Below are 16738 nucleotides of genomic sequence, written 5' to 3'. Positions count from 1 at the left end.
GTCTTCTTACCGTGGGTGGATGAAAATGTATTTTTAGCTGGGGAACGTTTCATGATATCACAGTGAACCCGAAGCGCTGTGAGGAAATCATGTAACGGGTAAGTAGGACCTACCTTTCCCTCAATGATACGATGACATCATCGCGGACGTTTTGTCAAAGGGGTGTTCAGACATGAAGTCGGGCACTTTTTCATTGTACGTCACTGCCGCAGATTTGGCCTCTGGACCGGTGCAAAAAACATCTGGCTGCTGCTCATTGGTGCTACCCAACGGTTGCTTTTAGCCATGCGAGCAGCTCTGTGTATAGCCCCGATTGGCCAACTAAGATGGGGACCATGGTGCTGCTCAACGTCCACACGTTAGCTCTCCCACAGAATCCCGGAGTGGCGGCTTGCTGGTTTCATTTCCCTCTTCTCTGCCGTGCAGACGCTCCCGTTGACTCGCCACTGCGGAATAATGTGGCGCACTGAAGACCAAAGCCTCTTTTTTTGCCATTGAACACAATAATCTTAGGCAACATAAATCCCTGACAGTCAAGCACCGATGTACATATTTCATATTTGTGAAAAGCTGATAACCCCATGCGAGCAGTAAATAAATGTCTCTACGGTCGCTGGCACACACAGCTGCATCCTTGAAGTCCCCCCCCCCTGCTAATACTAATCTGTGACATTTCTGAGAGCGTGGAAGCCTCTTTTAAATTTGGAATACATATTTATGCACTAAAGCTTTTCCGAAAGGATGATATTGTTAAAATAGGAAAGAGATTTGAGGAATGTCTTCTTCATGACGCGGTCAATAAAACAACTTTCACTAACCTCTCGCTGAGCACTAATGAGTGGCGAGCAGTGCAGGGTTCACGGTGGCCAGGAGAGAATACTCTTTTATAAAAAGTTAAGTTTCATAGGGCTGTGTTTTTCTTGTCTTTTTTTGTTGCCTTTTTGGAGAGCTGGTGTCTCTTAGCTTTGTCTCCAGATGTATATTATGTTACATTGCTTCCCAACCCCTGTGCATAGAGACATTTTTGGCTTTTGGCTTTTGTTTTTTCCATTTTTTAAAAAATAATTCTATCTGGGTTAATGCATACGTCGAGGGTTTGTTTCTAATTTTGGAAGTTCAACCTCGGCTCCGACAGCTAGTCTATAATAAACTGTGGAGCCAAAAGACCGCACACACACTCAAACTCTTAAGCTCAAAAATGTCCCCATTGAAACCCATTACAAGCAGAATATTTTATCCCATGACCACTACAGCAACAGAGCCAGTGGTATCGCTCATCATCGACATATGGTAATTCCCTCTGGCATTTAGAAAATAACTGAATATTATGTATATACCAGTGGCATTATGTAAACAAACTTTAAAGGGTTACATTTAGAAAATGAATAAACATGTGCTAGCTATGATCAGGAAGAAAAAAATAATGTCAATATATCATTTATTTTCATTCTAAGAGCATATTTTTAAGGGATGCAAATAGTAAGATGGCTTTTGTGTTAGCCATGCATAATAATAATAATAATAATAACCTTAAAACCCTATGAGCACATGCTGGGAGACTACATTCCTCTTTCTGTATCAGGGATTTTCTTTTTCACTTTCTAGTCCAGGACCAAAATGTCACGTCCCACATTACTGTGTTCAATATTCAGCATCAATGACTGAACTGCAGTGAAGTTTAATGTGTCACATGTTGGCGGAAAGGTTCCCCGATGAGTCCTGTGACTGTGGATTAGGCCTCAGTTACTGCATGTCGTACAGTAAATAGCTTTAATTTTTCGTATTATTATTTAGAGACTAGGAAGGGTCATGTACGAGTGTAACTGAAAGAACCGCCCGCCTTTGTGTGAATTAAAGCCTATTCATGTGTGCGTAGAAGAGCTTACTGGTACCACAGAGTGTGACTCTTCTCTGTCGTCTGCACATAAGAACTGGACTTTAACTTCAAGGGGAGGAGCCAAAGGAAATATGAACAACGTTGGTGAGAGTCCTTCTTTTATTTTTAGAAAAAGAAAGTTGAGTCTTAACTCTCCCCCCTGCCAACCCCAATCATTTCCATACTATCGCTAACCGGGGACTAGAGGGGGTAGAAGTCATTCAATAATAGACTTCAATTTAGATTTTCCATCAGACGAGGGAAGTTGATTTGTTAGAAATCAATACTGAGATATAATTGAAATGCACTCAAATTAAAATCCTTTGCACATTGTTTTGGGAGATTAAAGAAAAAAAAAGGTCAAAATGCACCATATTAAATCGCTTGTCACGGTGGACGGTGGTGTGCCGGCCAGCCAAGTCAATAGCCAGGTTCTCACCCACCCAGACAAAAGCGTGGCTAGCCGAGCCTCACTCAGTACCCACATCACGACTCGTAGCACCAGCAGCAACTATTCTGTGATTCCCTTTTTCTCCTCTCCAATTCCGCCCCGACCGAGCTCGCTGTGAGCGTCCACCGAGACGCCTCGGCATCGCCTTTTGTGTGCCGCCTGTATTCTCTGCGCCGTGATGAAAAAGGAGAGGGAGCAGAGGAGTCAACAGCGCAGTTGGTATTCAAAGCCGCGAACTCCAGAGGGCCACGCTATTCATATTAGCTCGCAGAGAGAAATACAGAGTGGTGAAATATTGGACACGAGGAGCAGAAGTGGGAGTTTTATTGATGATGTGCTCAGAGTTACGAGAGGTATTCTAGTCGGTGAATGTAACAGTGCGTAGTCCTGAGATCCAGTTCTGCTGATTTTTAGATCCGACATGTCAAGTAATAACACGATCCAGGAGGTTGTTATTTCGGTCGTTGCCCCAGAGTCGGCCGTATTATGACAGATATTGTTCTGTCTGCGGGCAATTATCATCCCGTCAGCTCGTACTTTAAACTCTAGCTCTATACCCTCCAATCAGAAGCCAAAGAAAGTTGCTACTGATGCCCCAGTCGAACCCGAAAACTACTTAAAGCAAATGAAAAGTTGTTCTCTGTTTCCATATATCCTGTTCATAATCTCCCGGCCACGAGGGATTGTTCAAGTATCACAAAGGTACATGTTTATGTTTTTTTTAAAAGCCTTTAAAAAGCTCTTTCCTTTGAGGGAAGTTTACACTCCACAACCCCAGCCGGTGTTACCCTCTTCGGGTCGCGTTTACCAAACACTCGGGTTCTCATCCTGAAAGCTTCTGCTCTGCTCTTACATTAAACGTGAAAACAACAAGTAGCCAAACAGGGTTATGTCAGAGTGAAATACGTTTTTGATATTTCCTTTCATACTTATAGTACGAAGTATAGCTCTACACTGCAATGCTGTTTCTATGTTTCCATTCCAATTAACTGGGGAGGATGCTGAGTTTTTACTTCAGTCTTTTACCATAAGAACATGTATGCAAACATTAAAGGTGTGTGTGTGTGTGTGTGTGTGTGTGTGTGTGTGTGTGTGTGTGTGTGTGTGTGTGTGTGTGTGTGTGTGTGTGTGTGTGTGTGTGTGTGTGGAAAGGAGAGGAGGAGATGGACTTTGAGACTCTGTCCTTTTACAAAGCTTTTTTTCGGTGTGTCTCTTTGACACGGTTCATCTCCCTGCAGCAGCAGGGTTTTAGGTTTCATTTCAATTTTCTCTTTCTTTTTTTTTTTTGTTCGTGACGGCTCAGCGGGACTGAGGTTCACTGCTCAGGTGTCCGAGGAGAAGAAGAAAAGGGCTTTGCTTGTGGGCGAAGAAAAAAAATACTTTTGGAATTGGCGCCATTAAATACTCAATTTTCAGACCTCGCTGGCGCCGCAGTGAATGGACATTTATGACGGTTCATTCAGCAGACTGAGAGATGGCCGGGCGAGTCTACGTGACGGATGAACACAGCAATGGGAGCTCGATTCAATTAGGTTGCCTTTTATTGTCATGGTGGCACAACATAATGTCATTCTCTGCCACCGAGCTACTCGTTTAACAGCTGGAATACAGCAAACACGCTTTCCAGCATTCGTCTGGTGAAACCGATGCTAAAGGTGTCTTAATTTCACGGTCATGAGGTATTTTTAACTTAGGTAGGGCTGGAGTAGAACAAATAGAGTCTTAGTGTCAGGCATCCACCTCGGAGAAACACAGTCCTCATTATAAATGCACAGTGGGCCATGAGAAGAAAGAGGGCTGACGTATGTCTCTTTGAAAAAAAGAAAAACCCGGGTTTTGCATAATCAGCAAGGTGTTGGTGTAAAATAAGAGGAAAATGAGTCACCGGCCTACATCTTTACCCTTCACTACCCCGTGCGGCTTAGTACCACATCAGCAAAAGTGCGGCCTGCTGAGGGTTCTTTACAAATGTTGTCGCCGTTGTATTATAGCACCGCAGATATGGAAAAAAACGAACATATTGTTGACATAGCAAACCCCCGTGTGGGTTCGTGGGGGCGAAGTTGCTGAGACGAGCAGCAGCTGAAACAAAAGGGAACGCCGTGTGCTTTTGCAGATCATGGTTTTTTTTGTGCTACCGTCGAAAGATGCAGCAATTATCATGATTTAGCGAGACGGAAATTGTACAAGCTGAACAAGTTGGCCCCCGGAGGCTCCGTCGGCCCTTAACCAGACAGAAGCTTCTGCTTTTCCTCAACTTCTTAATGCTGAAAATGGCTCCTTGTGTGTGGAAATCCCTCATAAATTCCATTTGGCTAACAATGCGGTGAAAGATTTCACAGATAGAGGCAACTTTATTCTGATAATATGCTGGTATTTAGCTAAATATTTCAATTACACACAGGTGTAACAGTGCACAACTCCGAAATCCCGACAAGAGGATTTAATCAGGCAATAAGTAGAAACACCACCACAGGACTTGATTCCTTTCTTGAAATAGAGCAATTTGGCTGTTGCTTGTTGCAAATCTGCAACCGTGTAACATTTCCATTATGTTTTATTTTCAGACCACGAACAGAAACAAAATGCTTTAGAGTCAAACCAGCAGCAGCAGGCGAGTCGGGGGGATCCAAGTTAATTTGCCAAGTCATACTCTTGAGTTTATTAAAGTGACTCACAACTTCTTAACTACTCTGTCGAGATTCTATCACTCTGTTACTAAAACCGTGGGGAGGATGGAGAGAGATGTCTCCGTTCCCGTTGTTTTCATTGAAGGGCTCTTACTGTCCCTGCCTCAGTCTGACTGAACACGGGCTAATTGGTCTTTTTATCACTTTGTTAGAAAAGGTCTCTTTTTCAGAGCACACTACCAGAGTGCACTGACTGTCCCGCGTTGAGATTAATATCACACTCACTGATTCCCTATCTCATTTTTCTCTTGTTCGTCCTTCTCCTTTCCCAACATGTGAAGGTGTCACGGTCCTTGTGTTTTGAATGCATGCGCATACATGTACGTCACTGCTTCTTAACATGACAAATTGTGCGCGCGGGAGTGAATTTGTGTCTCAAGAACAGACACTCTTTGTTCAGGGTTGTTATGAAACTTTCTACATGATTTTCGAGGACATCGAAACAGCTGTGATGGTTTTATTTGGGCTTGATTCTGAATTTGTTAAATCCAGCCTCTATTCATTGCAGTCGGCAGTACCATAGGGAATCCACCAGGGGGTGCTGTTACTCTATTATTCCCAACAGCTGAGAGTAAACTTATTATAATGGCTTGCTAATTAGTTGTATCAGCTGCCATGGATTGCTTTTACTCTTGAATCCATAGCAGCCTGGTAAAGAGCCTCAAATGGATGAAACTGAGCAACGTGTCCATGGATGTCCAGGATGAATAACACCCTGCCCTGTAAGTCTAAGGCAAGTCGATATGCATATGGAAAAGTACTGCAGGGCTCTTTAAGGCGACAGCTCTTAACGTATTTATTTGTATCACTCTATCAAACCGGTGAAAAGTAACTTGCTAAACAATTTTTATTTGTCATATATGGGCAAAATACAAATGTAATTATCTAATTCCTACTAAACGTTGTGATAGTGGTTCAAAGTAAAAAATATATATATATATTTTAAGAGTACAATTTTAAGTGACTTTAAGTATTTAATTTTAACATTACTGTGCTTGTACTCCATTACATTTCTAAGGGAGATTTGTGGGAAGGGTGCACTGCATCCTCGAAGTACAGATGTATCCAAATGTGAACAAAGTATCGAAGGTTACACTACTCATGATGCAATAGGACGCCTTTAAAAGTGATGCACTATTGTTATAAATTTACAATAATAATAGTGTGCAACATTTTATTGGAGAAGCACTTGTAAGTACTTTATACTGGTTGGTAGTTGGATCTATAAAATGATATATTTTATTTATATATATATAAAGTAATTATTACTCCACAACATGTATCGAATATACAGTACAAATATATCCTCTGAAATGTAGTGAAGTATAAGTTTAAATAAAATGGAAATACTAAACTGTACTTTGTACTGACCAATATTGTAGATTTGTTATACAACCACATATGTTATTAGACCTACAGATTTTCTCGGGAAACATACAGTATTATTGTATTTGTATTTGTTATTTTATGGTACTTCATATTCTATATAGGCCTATCTAGTGGCATTTCAAAAGACTGTTATATTGTAGATTGTTATAATTTGCAGCGGGTGTGAAACTTTCCTACTAGTATGAACTAACTTCAGGTTCGTGACGTGCTGCTCCAACAATGGGTCACCGGCGATAAGAGCCCCTTCAGTGAGGGCAGCCCCCCCGTGGACCCGCGTGGAGGAGCAGTGTTTGGGCCCCCGCAGTATAATTGATAAGAATGGGTGTGAATGGCCGCTCTCTGGCAGCCAATGGCTGAGCACCGGATGCGAGATATCCGCTGCAACAACAAGCGCTCTGTTCCCCCTTCAGCTTGACGCCATTTACAGCCCAAATCCCGACCTCCTCTCCGGAAAGAGCAAAAAAAAAAAAAAAACATTCACACACGAGAAAAAAAAAGAAAAAAAAAAGTACTCGCAAACCCCTCAGCGACTTGCGGATAAAACACACCGAATTGTGTCTCTCCTTTCTGTCTTCTCCTCCTCCCTCTTGCTCTTCTTGTGCAGGAAAAGCGGAGTGAAGCGAAGTTTACTCTCCGGCGGTGACTGTTTGAAGTGTTCGCCTGTTTTTTTTTTGTTTTTTTTACTGCCTCGTGCTCTTGCGCTAAAAAACATGGGATTTACGTCTTAGCCTTTCAATGAAAACGCGCCCCGGTTGGAAACTGTCTCGGTGGATTTTACCGACAGCTCTCCGTCGCGTGTGGAATAAACTCTCCCGAAAATTGGATTTATTTCACCTAAACGGGGGCTAAAGTGTCGAAAGCACGGTGAGTTCAACCTCCTTTTTTTTTTAAAGTACGTATGTCTGTACGTATGTCTTTGCGTGGAAGTTATCATAAACATGCAACAAGGTTTTTGACGTAGTTTTTAAGCTCGCGCGTCTTTCCTTCAGAGCACCGCGTCCGTTAACGTTTACCTACAGCCGCATGTTGTGGTTTCAACAGAAAAGGGTTTAAAACTCCGGTGTTCGTGCATCTTTATATATTTAGTTTATGACTTTTTGGCTGAGTTTTAATGTCGGTATTGTCCCGTCTGGCCGCTCGTGTTAGCTTCGCGAGGACATAGTCGTGTCCAAGTGGGAACATGTGTTTCACTCGTACGTGCATTCACGCGCCCCGATACTTCTCAATATGAATTATCAATTAGGAAAACACACTGCCGTAATTATCAGATGTGCATCAGAAACCATGCGACTCCTTTGGTTTCTGAATGTACCCCCAACACACTCAACCTCGCCCGTACTCCGTTTTGTTTTTTTATTAAAAAAATTTAACAATTTAATATTCCTAACCTGTCATATTTTAAGACCAGTTCGCTCCGGTCAACTTCCACTCCCTCCCTCCCTCCGCGCATCACCCACCCGCTGTGGCCAACATGGCTCTTGCGCGCAGGCCCCTGTGAGTGGATGAGGGGCCCCTCCACGAACGCACCCACTAACAGGTTAACATTTTGAGTGCGCCTGCAAAGCCCTTCATTTGGGAGCAGAAAATGCTCCCTAATCCTTAAGAACATAAATGCCTGCTGCTTCACTCCCCACCCCACCGCCCTTGAACGCATCACTCACACTTTACAAGAACTCTTTCACTCACCCCCGAACTTTTTATCTTGTCACTCATCTTCTTTTGAAGAGACAATGTAAAATGCGTCCGAGTGGGGAAGGTTGCTGCAGGCCATTTGTCATGCAACAAACAAAAGCCCTTCCTGTATTGTCATTGAAAGGGTGGGGGGTGAGGGGAGGGGAGGGGGGATCACAACTCCAAAAGATGCCATTTGAAAGCTAATTAGCACAAGGAAGGAGAATTAAGGCCAGTGCTGTCAGTTTCTTTGCTTTGGTGTGATATGTTGGCGTAAACAAGACTGCGCATTTGAATATGTTTGCATATTGCCCTGTCACTCTGCATTTGTCTAACTTACTCTCTCCATACAATGAAGGGGGGGAGATTCTAACTGATCTGGGGCCGCAAGCACCAAAACAATAAAGTTCGCAATCTTTGTTCTAGCTTAGCAACGCAAGAAAACCTACAAAAGGCTCTGAACAAAATGTAGATATAAATATAATCTAGAAAATTGTGAGTACACATTTGTTACCGTTTGACACTTTGTAATTACATTTAAAGTATAAGCAAATGTTGCCCAGTGATAATTCAGATGTCCTATTTTGTCTGAATATACAGTATTATTTGCTTTTGGACTGTTTGTTCAATTCGCCATTGCACGTACGCGGCGGAAACGCATTAAAGTCTCACATTTGAGAAGCACATGCGTGACACTTGTTGCTTTAAAAGTTACCAAAACAATTTATTTGAGTATCAAAAGTTTCAGATCAACTTTCTGTCGAGTTGTTTGATTAATGATCGACAGATGACGTGTTCCTTTGATCAACAACCAAACCTAAAGATAATACGTTTTTATAATAGTTTAACAAGTGAATACCTGGTAGTTATTCAATGATCTAAATAGTTAAAAGGTCAATTTTCTTATTATTTATTATGCAACATGTTAAGCCTTTTGTTGCAGATGGTGGAGAGGCGACAGGAAATGAGGGACAGAGATGCAACAAAGGTCCCTGGCCGGATTTGAACCGGGGACCTTGCTGTTCACAGTTGTTGACGTCTTAATCCGCTCACCCCTCTGTCGATTGACTCGTCGAGCAATTACTTTGAACGGTCATCATCAGTCAATTCTCTCCCTCATTTCCCGAGCCGATTTTAATCTTTCACGGTTAGGTCATTGTTGTGTCACCGGTGTGGGGGAAACGGGAAGTTTGCGCAAAGCACTGGCAGGGAAGCACCTAAAATGCAGTGAAGATATCGTTGTGGTCATGAGGCCTGGTTCTGCAACTTGAATTGGCTTTTAGTGAACAAACGTCTGTCAACATCTGTGCTTTTTTTTTTTAAAGAGTCGCCGCAGACATAACTGTAGTTCCATAGACCCACTCTTACATCAGCCATGTAACCAAACACTTCCATCTCTCTCCCCCCGACACTGTCATGCATGTTGTCGGGTTTTATTTCCATAGTGGTTTACGGATATCGGTGCACAGATATCGGTTATGATTTGCATGCCATCATTTACATGCTTCGCCACGGACAGATATAAACAGTCTTGTTTTTCTGTTGCAGGACTTCAGATGTGTCCCGTGCCAGCCAGAGTGACCCTTCAGGCCCGAGATGGATTCCACAAGTCAGAACGACAGCGACGGGGGAGGAGGACGCCACGAGCGGTTGCCGCAACCGGCAGGCTTGTCGCATGACGAAGGGAGACCGCAACTACGGCCTACGCTGATCTTAGATGGTCCACCAGATCCTGGGTCGACCAACCGGCAGCTGGCCCATACTCCAGCAGTGCTATCTCTGGACCAGATCAGGATAAGTGGGAGCAGTAATGAGTACACGGAAGGGCCCACAGTTGCCCAACGGTCTCCAGCAGCTCCGCTTAGGCAACAGAAGAGTGACTTGGTTTCGTCACCGGGTTTAAGGACCGGTGGGCAGCCCGCAACTCCAGAAGAGGGCCCTAATAACCTCCATAACCTGAATTCATTGACTCAATATGGGAACACAAATACTTCCAGCTCCGAGGACTCCCAGAGCAGCATCAGAACCAACGTGGCGAGCACTTCCTCGGGCCAGAGGCTCCTTGGCAGCCCGGCCAGCAGCAACCAGATAATCAGAACCCAGCCGAAACGGGCGGAGCTAAGTTTGAAAGAGCTGAAGCCTCTGAACCATGAGTTCAGGGCCGTGTTGGCCGTGCCCGGCAGCGGAAGCCATAAAACCCCAGGCGGACACACCAACAAGTGCGAAGGCTGCGGCCGATGCTGCTGCCCGGAGTGCAGCCGCCCGCGGGTGCTCCCTTCCTGCTGGACGTGCGGCCGGCGGTGCGTGTGCTCGGTGCAGAATGCGGTGGAGTACGGCACGTGCGTCTGCTGCGTCAAGGGGCTCTTCTACCACTGCTCCAGCGACGACGAGGACACGTGCGCCGACAAGCCCTTCTCGTGCACGCAGTCGCACTGCTGCGTCCGCTGGGCCACCGTGTCGCTCTTCTCCCTGTTCTTCCCCTGTCTCCTGTGCTACCTCCCGGCTAAAGGGTGCGTCGCCACATGCCAGAGCTGCTATGACCGAGTCGCGCGACCAGGCTGTCGGTGCAAGAACACAAGGCCGGTCCACTGTGAGGATGCCGAAGTAGACGAGGTGGTGGACGTTGAGGCGCTGGGGGATGGGAAGACTTCCCGGTGACTGAACTTATAGACGGCCCCTGTAGTTGTAGTAGGGTTTGATTAGAGCGCTTTTTGTGTTTTCCGTGTCGTCGTGCCCTTCCAGATCCGGGCAGAGACACGGTCACCGTTTGCCTTCAGTTGTCAACTTTCAAGGCTGGCTGACCACAAAAGGAGGTGCAGTCACTCATCCTAGCATCACGAGTTTCAGTTGGAAGGTAAACCAAAATAAGCGCTTCACGTGATACAAGGTATGAAGACACATTCAATACTGGTTTGTCCTGACAAATTATTTTATTCTTCACTCAAGTGCCCAGATATCGTTCTGTAGCTTTGAGAGTCCAAATGGATAGCCTTTTTTTTTAACCTTTAATACAACTTATATGCTAAGAACCGACTCCTATTACTAACTGTATGTAAAGTAGTAAATGCAAAGGGTATGTACATTAGAAAATGAGTTTGACAGATGTTTTATTTTTGTAAATATAATAATACTTCAACTGTGAAAAGTTTTTCTGCCATACCAGAGGCACCTTGATGAATCCACATTCATATGAATCAGTCGACTTCATTCATACAATGTTTTTGTACATTCACTCTAATGTATATCAATCATTTCATGTCATTTACAAAGGAAAAATCTTATCCCTTCTGCTTGTAAATTGTACAGTGACCATATATGAAAAATTTATTTTCTAATTCCAACATTGCTTAGTGTAAAGTTAAAAAAAATATATATTTATTTGAAGGTTTATTATTTTATAATGAAAAATATTTATTTTGAGAAAGCATTGTTCATGTGTCACCTCCTACAGGGGCTACTCTGTAGGAGACCTGTAGGAGTGTCAAAGCTGGATGAATAGTTCACTATGAATTAGAAAACAACTATATTAACGTTTGAAATTAAACAACCTTGAAGTCTGACGGAGTATTTGTTCCTGTTTTTATTTCTGCATTGTCTTGTGTCCTCTCTAAAATGTGTTGTTCATATACAGGCGATGTGGGGGTGAAAATTATAGATATGACATATCCACAATGTGTTTTCTTTACACCACCATGTGAACGTGTGTCGCAACACTTCCCCAAATGTAGAGCCATCATCAAGCCCGCTCTGCAACACTATCGCCCCACGGCGTCCGCGGAGATCAAACGGGGACGCGTTACCAGTCACCTCGCGCCCTCCTTAGAGCAAAACATCTGGCTCTGGTAAAGCCAGGCGTACAGGGCCGTGCTCGTGTGGACATCCAGAAAATCCCTTTTGTAAATGATGAAAATGAGCTTTATCTTCTTATTCTTTGTCTTATAAATCCAGCACCCCACCCATTTTATTTTTACACTCTGGCTCGGCTTCAAGTTCATTTCGCACACGTTCCTCGGTATCCTGCCGATACTAGGCCCTTTTTTGAATTTTTTTTTTTTTTATCAAAGGTTTGTTCAGGAATTCCTTGGTCTTGAATGTCCCTGCAAGCAGAACATAAGCCCGAAACATAAGCCTGAAACATAAGCCCCAGACACTTGTTGACAGCATACGGACGTGTTTGAGGCACGGTATGCATTCAGAGCCTTGATTGACGCACCGAGGCCCAACCTGCACCCACTTGTTTGTTATTCATCCCCAGCCTTTGACTGACAGGGAGGGGAGGGGGGTGCTTTACATAATGATCAACTTTCACCTGTTTTTGCAGCGTTGTGGAGGAGGACGTGGAAAAATAACGGGGGAAATCCCATTAGGGACAGAAAGGGGAGAGTTGATCTCGTGTTTTAGTTTTAGTTTGTTGTTTTTTTTTCTCGCTCCAGTCGCAGGCCTCCTCTCGCCCCCATTGTCTCAGCTGTGAATGAAGAGGGAAGGGGCGGGTGTGGAGGAGGTGGGTTGTTAGGAAGAGGCACCGCGAAGGGTTAAAAGCATCACTTTGAATGACAAAGACCTAACAGTTTACCCCCGTATTCAGCCCGGCATGCATTCATCCTGTTTTCAATAGTCGGGGGGTCATTTTGGCTCCCCAACGCTGCTCTCGGCTACCTGCTCCTACTTGGTATTCCCATAGGGACATGGTTGTCTTGTGGGAGGTGGGGAGGGCAATCAGTTGGACGTGTTGGAGAAAAATAATAAAAAGCTGCCAGGACATGCGGCGTATTTAATAAACGTCCTTCACCTCCGAGCTCGTCGTGTCTCCGCACATTGATCCCATTTCACCAGGAGCAGCGGTGAGCGTTTACTTTTGGGACGCGGGGGCTCTCGGAGGACCTCCTCGGGTCGTTCCAGTTCCCCTGGCGCTCGCTTTAGTATCCGAGAGAGTTCATTGGAAACATTCAGTGCATCTCTTTTAGGGAAGAGTGCAAATCCAAAATCAGGAATCTATTTCTTTAGAAATAACATTGGTCGTCTACTATAAATTTTAATGCGTACACAAACTTATTTGACCAATAAACTGCCACAAAGAAGTGAGAATTGGTGCAGGAAAGGACACAATCAAGAAACATGGAGCAATATTGTTTCCCCCCACCGAGAGGAGCAGCAGGAGGAGGAGGGGATGTGAATTTGGGGTGGGGGTGGAGGTGGGGGCGGGGGGGGGGAGGCTCCAGAACGGCTCTCTTTGTTGGTTTTAGCCGCCGTGGCCCCCGCGGCTCATGGCGGCTGCGGGGCAGAGCGGCCTATTCACCCTGCTCAGCAAGGCAGAACGCAGCACAGGAAGACAGGAAGGAAGCGGGGCTATTCTTCATGGACGCATTGTCTGTCTGTCTGACGGCCAGGCTTAAGCAATCAAACAAAACTGGGGGGGGGGGGGGGCATGTGTGCCACCCTGTGAAAGCATGACAACAGTTAGAAAGGTAAAGATTATAAAGGAATGAAATGTGCAGCATGTACTTAGACACACTCATAGGACCAAGTACATAAAGCTGGTACCCTGTTGCATCATAATACACGAAAAAAAACTTCTGAACAATGTAGCACTAAAATATAATAAAAAGTCTTGTCTGTTTTGAAATACCTTTACTATGAATCAAGTGTACATGTAGGGATGTAAAAAGTATCAGTCAGTATTTATACCGTTGGTGTTTTTGTATTGTATTTTAGTATTATTTGGTTAAACTTGTAATTACCAAGAAGAAATAAGTTTTATACATTTTCTCCTGCAGTGTCTGCGCCCTTTCCTTTAGGGTTCTCATGGGGAGCGTGTATTTGTAGTACAGGAGCACAACGTTTGTAGTTTGATGAAAGAAAACGTTGAAATGTGCACACCAGCCGCATTATACTTGATATGAAAGTGACTCTCTCCACTGATGTGCAAGTGGGTCCTACTATAAAATACTCATTTGACTTCCCCCAAAAGAAAATAGTCCGCTCTGATGTCAAAGTCAGAGATGCAGAAGTAGCCGAGCGAGGATTCACGGTTCACCACAGTTTGTAGAGAGCGACCATCTAAGCGAGTAAATCTTCTCTCATTGCCGGGGAGTCATCTTCCCGTAACGGCGCGTGGACTTTGCCCCCCCGCGTTTCCTCATGTTGGACGACGACGAGGCGGCTGAGGCCGAGGCCGTCTTTGAGTCACACGACCTCCATCGCCAACCCCAGAACATTAGAACAGTGTCGCCGGGAGACTTCATAGACATGTCAACATGGCGGCCACAGAACGTCGGTGTAAAAGAAAGGGAAGAAGAAGAAGAAAACACACACACACACACACATACACACACACACACACCTGACTAGTCTCTACCGGTAAAAAACGTTTTCTCAGAAGCTCAGCTGAACCTTTCTTTCTGGTTTTTCCGACGTGGGCGGCGAGAGATGCACACATCTGAGCACCCCCCCCCCCCCCCCCCCCCCCCACCACCACCACCTGATTGTGGTTTTACTTTCCATTCTCTTTGTCCTCTGCTACTCTCACTATGTATTCAGTCGCAACACAGCAATTTTATTACAGAATATGGTAAAAGTGACAACCCCACATAGACCTGCATAGCGTCAAATGTGCTAAAACGTCCAAAATATTGTTATATTACGACTTTTGACCCTTTTTTTGCAGTTTCATATACTTTTTATAGAGCAGGGGAGGGAGCACGGTGAATTACGGTTCAGTCTCAGTGACGGCTGAACTACTGTTATGCCTTAAAGGAGGAAGATTACGGAGAGAGGGAGCAAATGGAGGGAGGCCAGAGAGTGTCTGTCATAAAGGTTTAGTGTGTGTGAGGAGACTGTGTGTGTGTGTGTGTGTGTGTATATTTGTGTGCGGCATACAAAGGACGCAGATAAGCCTTTGCACATGTTAAAACACTTTTTGATAGTGGACCTGTGGGCGTGCATGTGTGCTAATGTTCACATATGAACGTGTGTGTTCCTGCACACGTGTGTGTGTTTCTGTTGGCATAATCAAGCTTCACCCCCCCCCCCCCCCCCCCCCCCCCCCCCTTCCCTCCCGACTCGAGGCCTAAGTCTAATAGCAGCACTTAACTCCAATCCACCACAGGAAGTTGGCTCATCTGCACGCGCACATGCGCACACACACACACACACACACACACACACACACACACACACACACACACACATAGAGTCGGTCCGCCGCTGACAGCCAGGGGATATTCGTTGGCGACGCCGTGGCTGCGAGGCTCTTTGCAGCTTAGGGGCCAATTGTTGTTCCCCCAGATACACACACGCACGCACACACACACACACACACACACACACACTGAGAGCTTAGAGCTTCAGTTGTTATCCTGAAAGGCAGCCCTGATCCCTCTGCTACACAGTGGGACAGACGCACATAAAAAGGGGAATTAGTGCGGTCTGACAGCTCACTATACCACCATCGCATTGAGTGTGTGTGTGTGTGTGTGTGTTTTGGGAGGGCGCATGCACATTTTATTTTATTTTTTAGCTTTTTCCTACATTGGTTTTCTCACACATAAGACTAAAAACAAATCAATTGACTGAAAGGGTTGAGAGCTCGTTGAGAGCTCGTTAAATAATATACATGACAGCTTTAGGGACTCTTCAGGGGAACAGTCCTTTTTGTTTGTACACACACACACACACACATGCAACAGGCAAATATATTTCCATAATTGAGTATTTCTTGTCTTTTTTTCCGACCACATTTGCAAGCCGGCTTCTCCTTTTTCCAGGTGCCCCATTCACCTCATTGACGTCCGTAAACCTCGACCTGAATGCCCGTCATTCAGACCCGGATGGAGTTATTCAAATCATAGCACAAGGAAAGGAGGGTGAGGACATTTGGAAGTCAAATGACATAACTGGAGTCGCAATACAAGTCTAGCAGACTACACACACACACTCCAGGCATGTGTTTGTATTTAATTGTAATTAAGTGTAATTCTTAAAACTTTTCTTCATGGTTTTGTTACGACAGCAACGTCTAAAGCAGCGGGTTTAGTACACAAAGATATGCTGCTCGTGTTTTGGCCTGGATATTACCAGCTGGTCATGTTAAACACAGTTATCGGGTGCTGCCATCTCAATATTTTCAGTGTTGTAAAAGTGGTCATGTGCTTCCGTGCAACAGGTCACCAGGACAGAGATTTTGAATCTCAATGAGGTGCTTTTCTTAGTTATACATTCAACAACCGTGAAAGAATAACCCCATCCTGTTGTTGCTTTTGACGACTCCAAAAGGACTCATTATTTACAAGAGTTAACCACAAAATGCATGCATGCACACGTTGCACAGGAAAGGCTTTACCTAGACACCCCTGCCCTGTTTGAAACCTGCTGGTTGTTGTTTTAGGAGTGTCTGCACTGACGTCTTTTTATTATTTTTCATTATTATATCAAAGCCGATTACAGTGAAGTATGTAATAGTGTGCATTGCCGTCGTGGGAAATTGATCTCTTGAGTCTGTCAGGCAGCCAAGAGAGGACCGCGAGCCTCGGGGTCCTGTTACCGTTCACAGGTGCGGCACGCTGACAAGCCCATGATGACAAGGTGTGTGTGTGTGTGTGTGTGTGTGTGTGTGTGTGTGTGCGTGTTGGTCTATAATGTACAACATGAGCGCGCCTGAAGACA

General features: G+C 44.7%; 1 protein-coding gene across 1 annotated transcript; it reads left to right on the top strand.

Annotated features, from left to right (window-relative positions):
* The first annotated feature begins 6819 nt into the window (after nucleotides 1-6819).
* Nucleotides 6820-11640, top strand: spry2 (sprouty RTK signaling antagonist 2). Its single transcript, XM_034555023.1, has 2 exons — nucleotides 6820-7270; nucleotides 9626-11640. The coding sequence occupies exon 2, from the start codon at nucleotides 9674-9676 to the stop codon at nucleotides 10733-10735; it is 1062 nt and encodes a 353-aa protein (XP_034410914.1). The 5' UTR covers nucleotides 6820-7270; nucleotides 9626-9673; the 3' UTR covers nucleotides 10736-11640.
* Nucleotides 11641-16738: the final 5098 nt, after the last annotated feature.

Source organism: Cyclopterus lumpus, chromosome 2 (assembly GCF_009769545.1).
Source record: "Cyclopterus lumpus isolate fCycLum1 chromosome 2, fCycLum1.pri, whole genome shotgun sequence".
Classification (NCBI taxonomy): Eukaryota; Metazoa; Chordata; class Actinopteri; order Perciformes; family Cyclopteridae; genus Cyclopterus; species Cyclopterus lumpus.
This window is presented reverse-complemented; position numbering and strand designations above follow the sequence as displayed.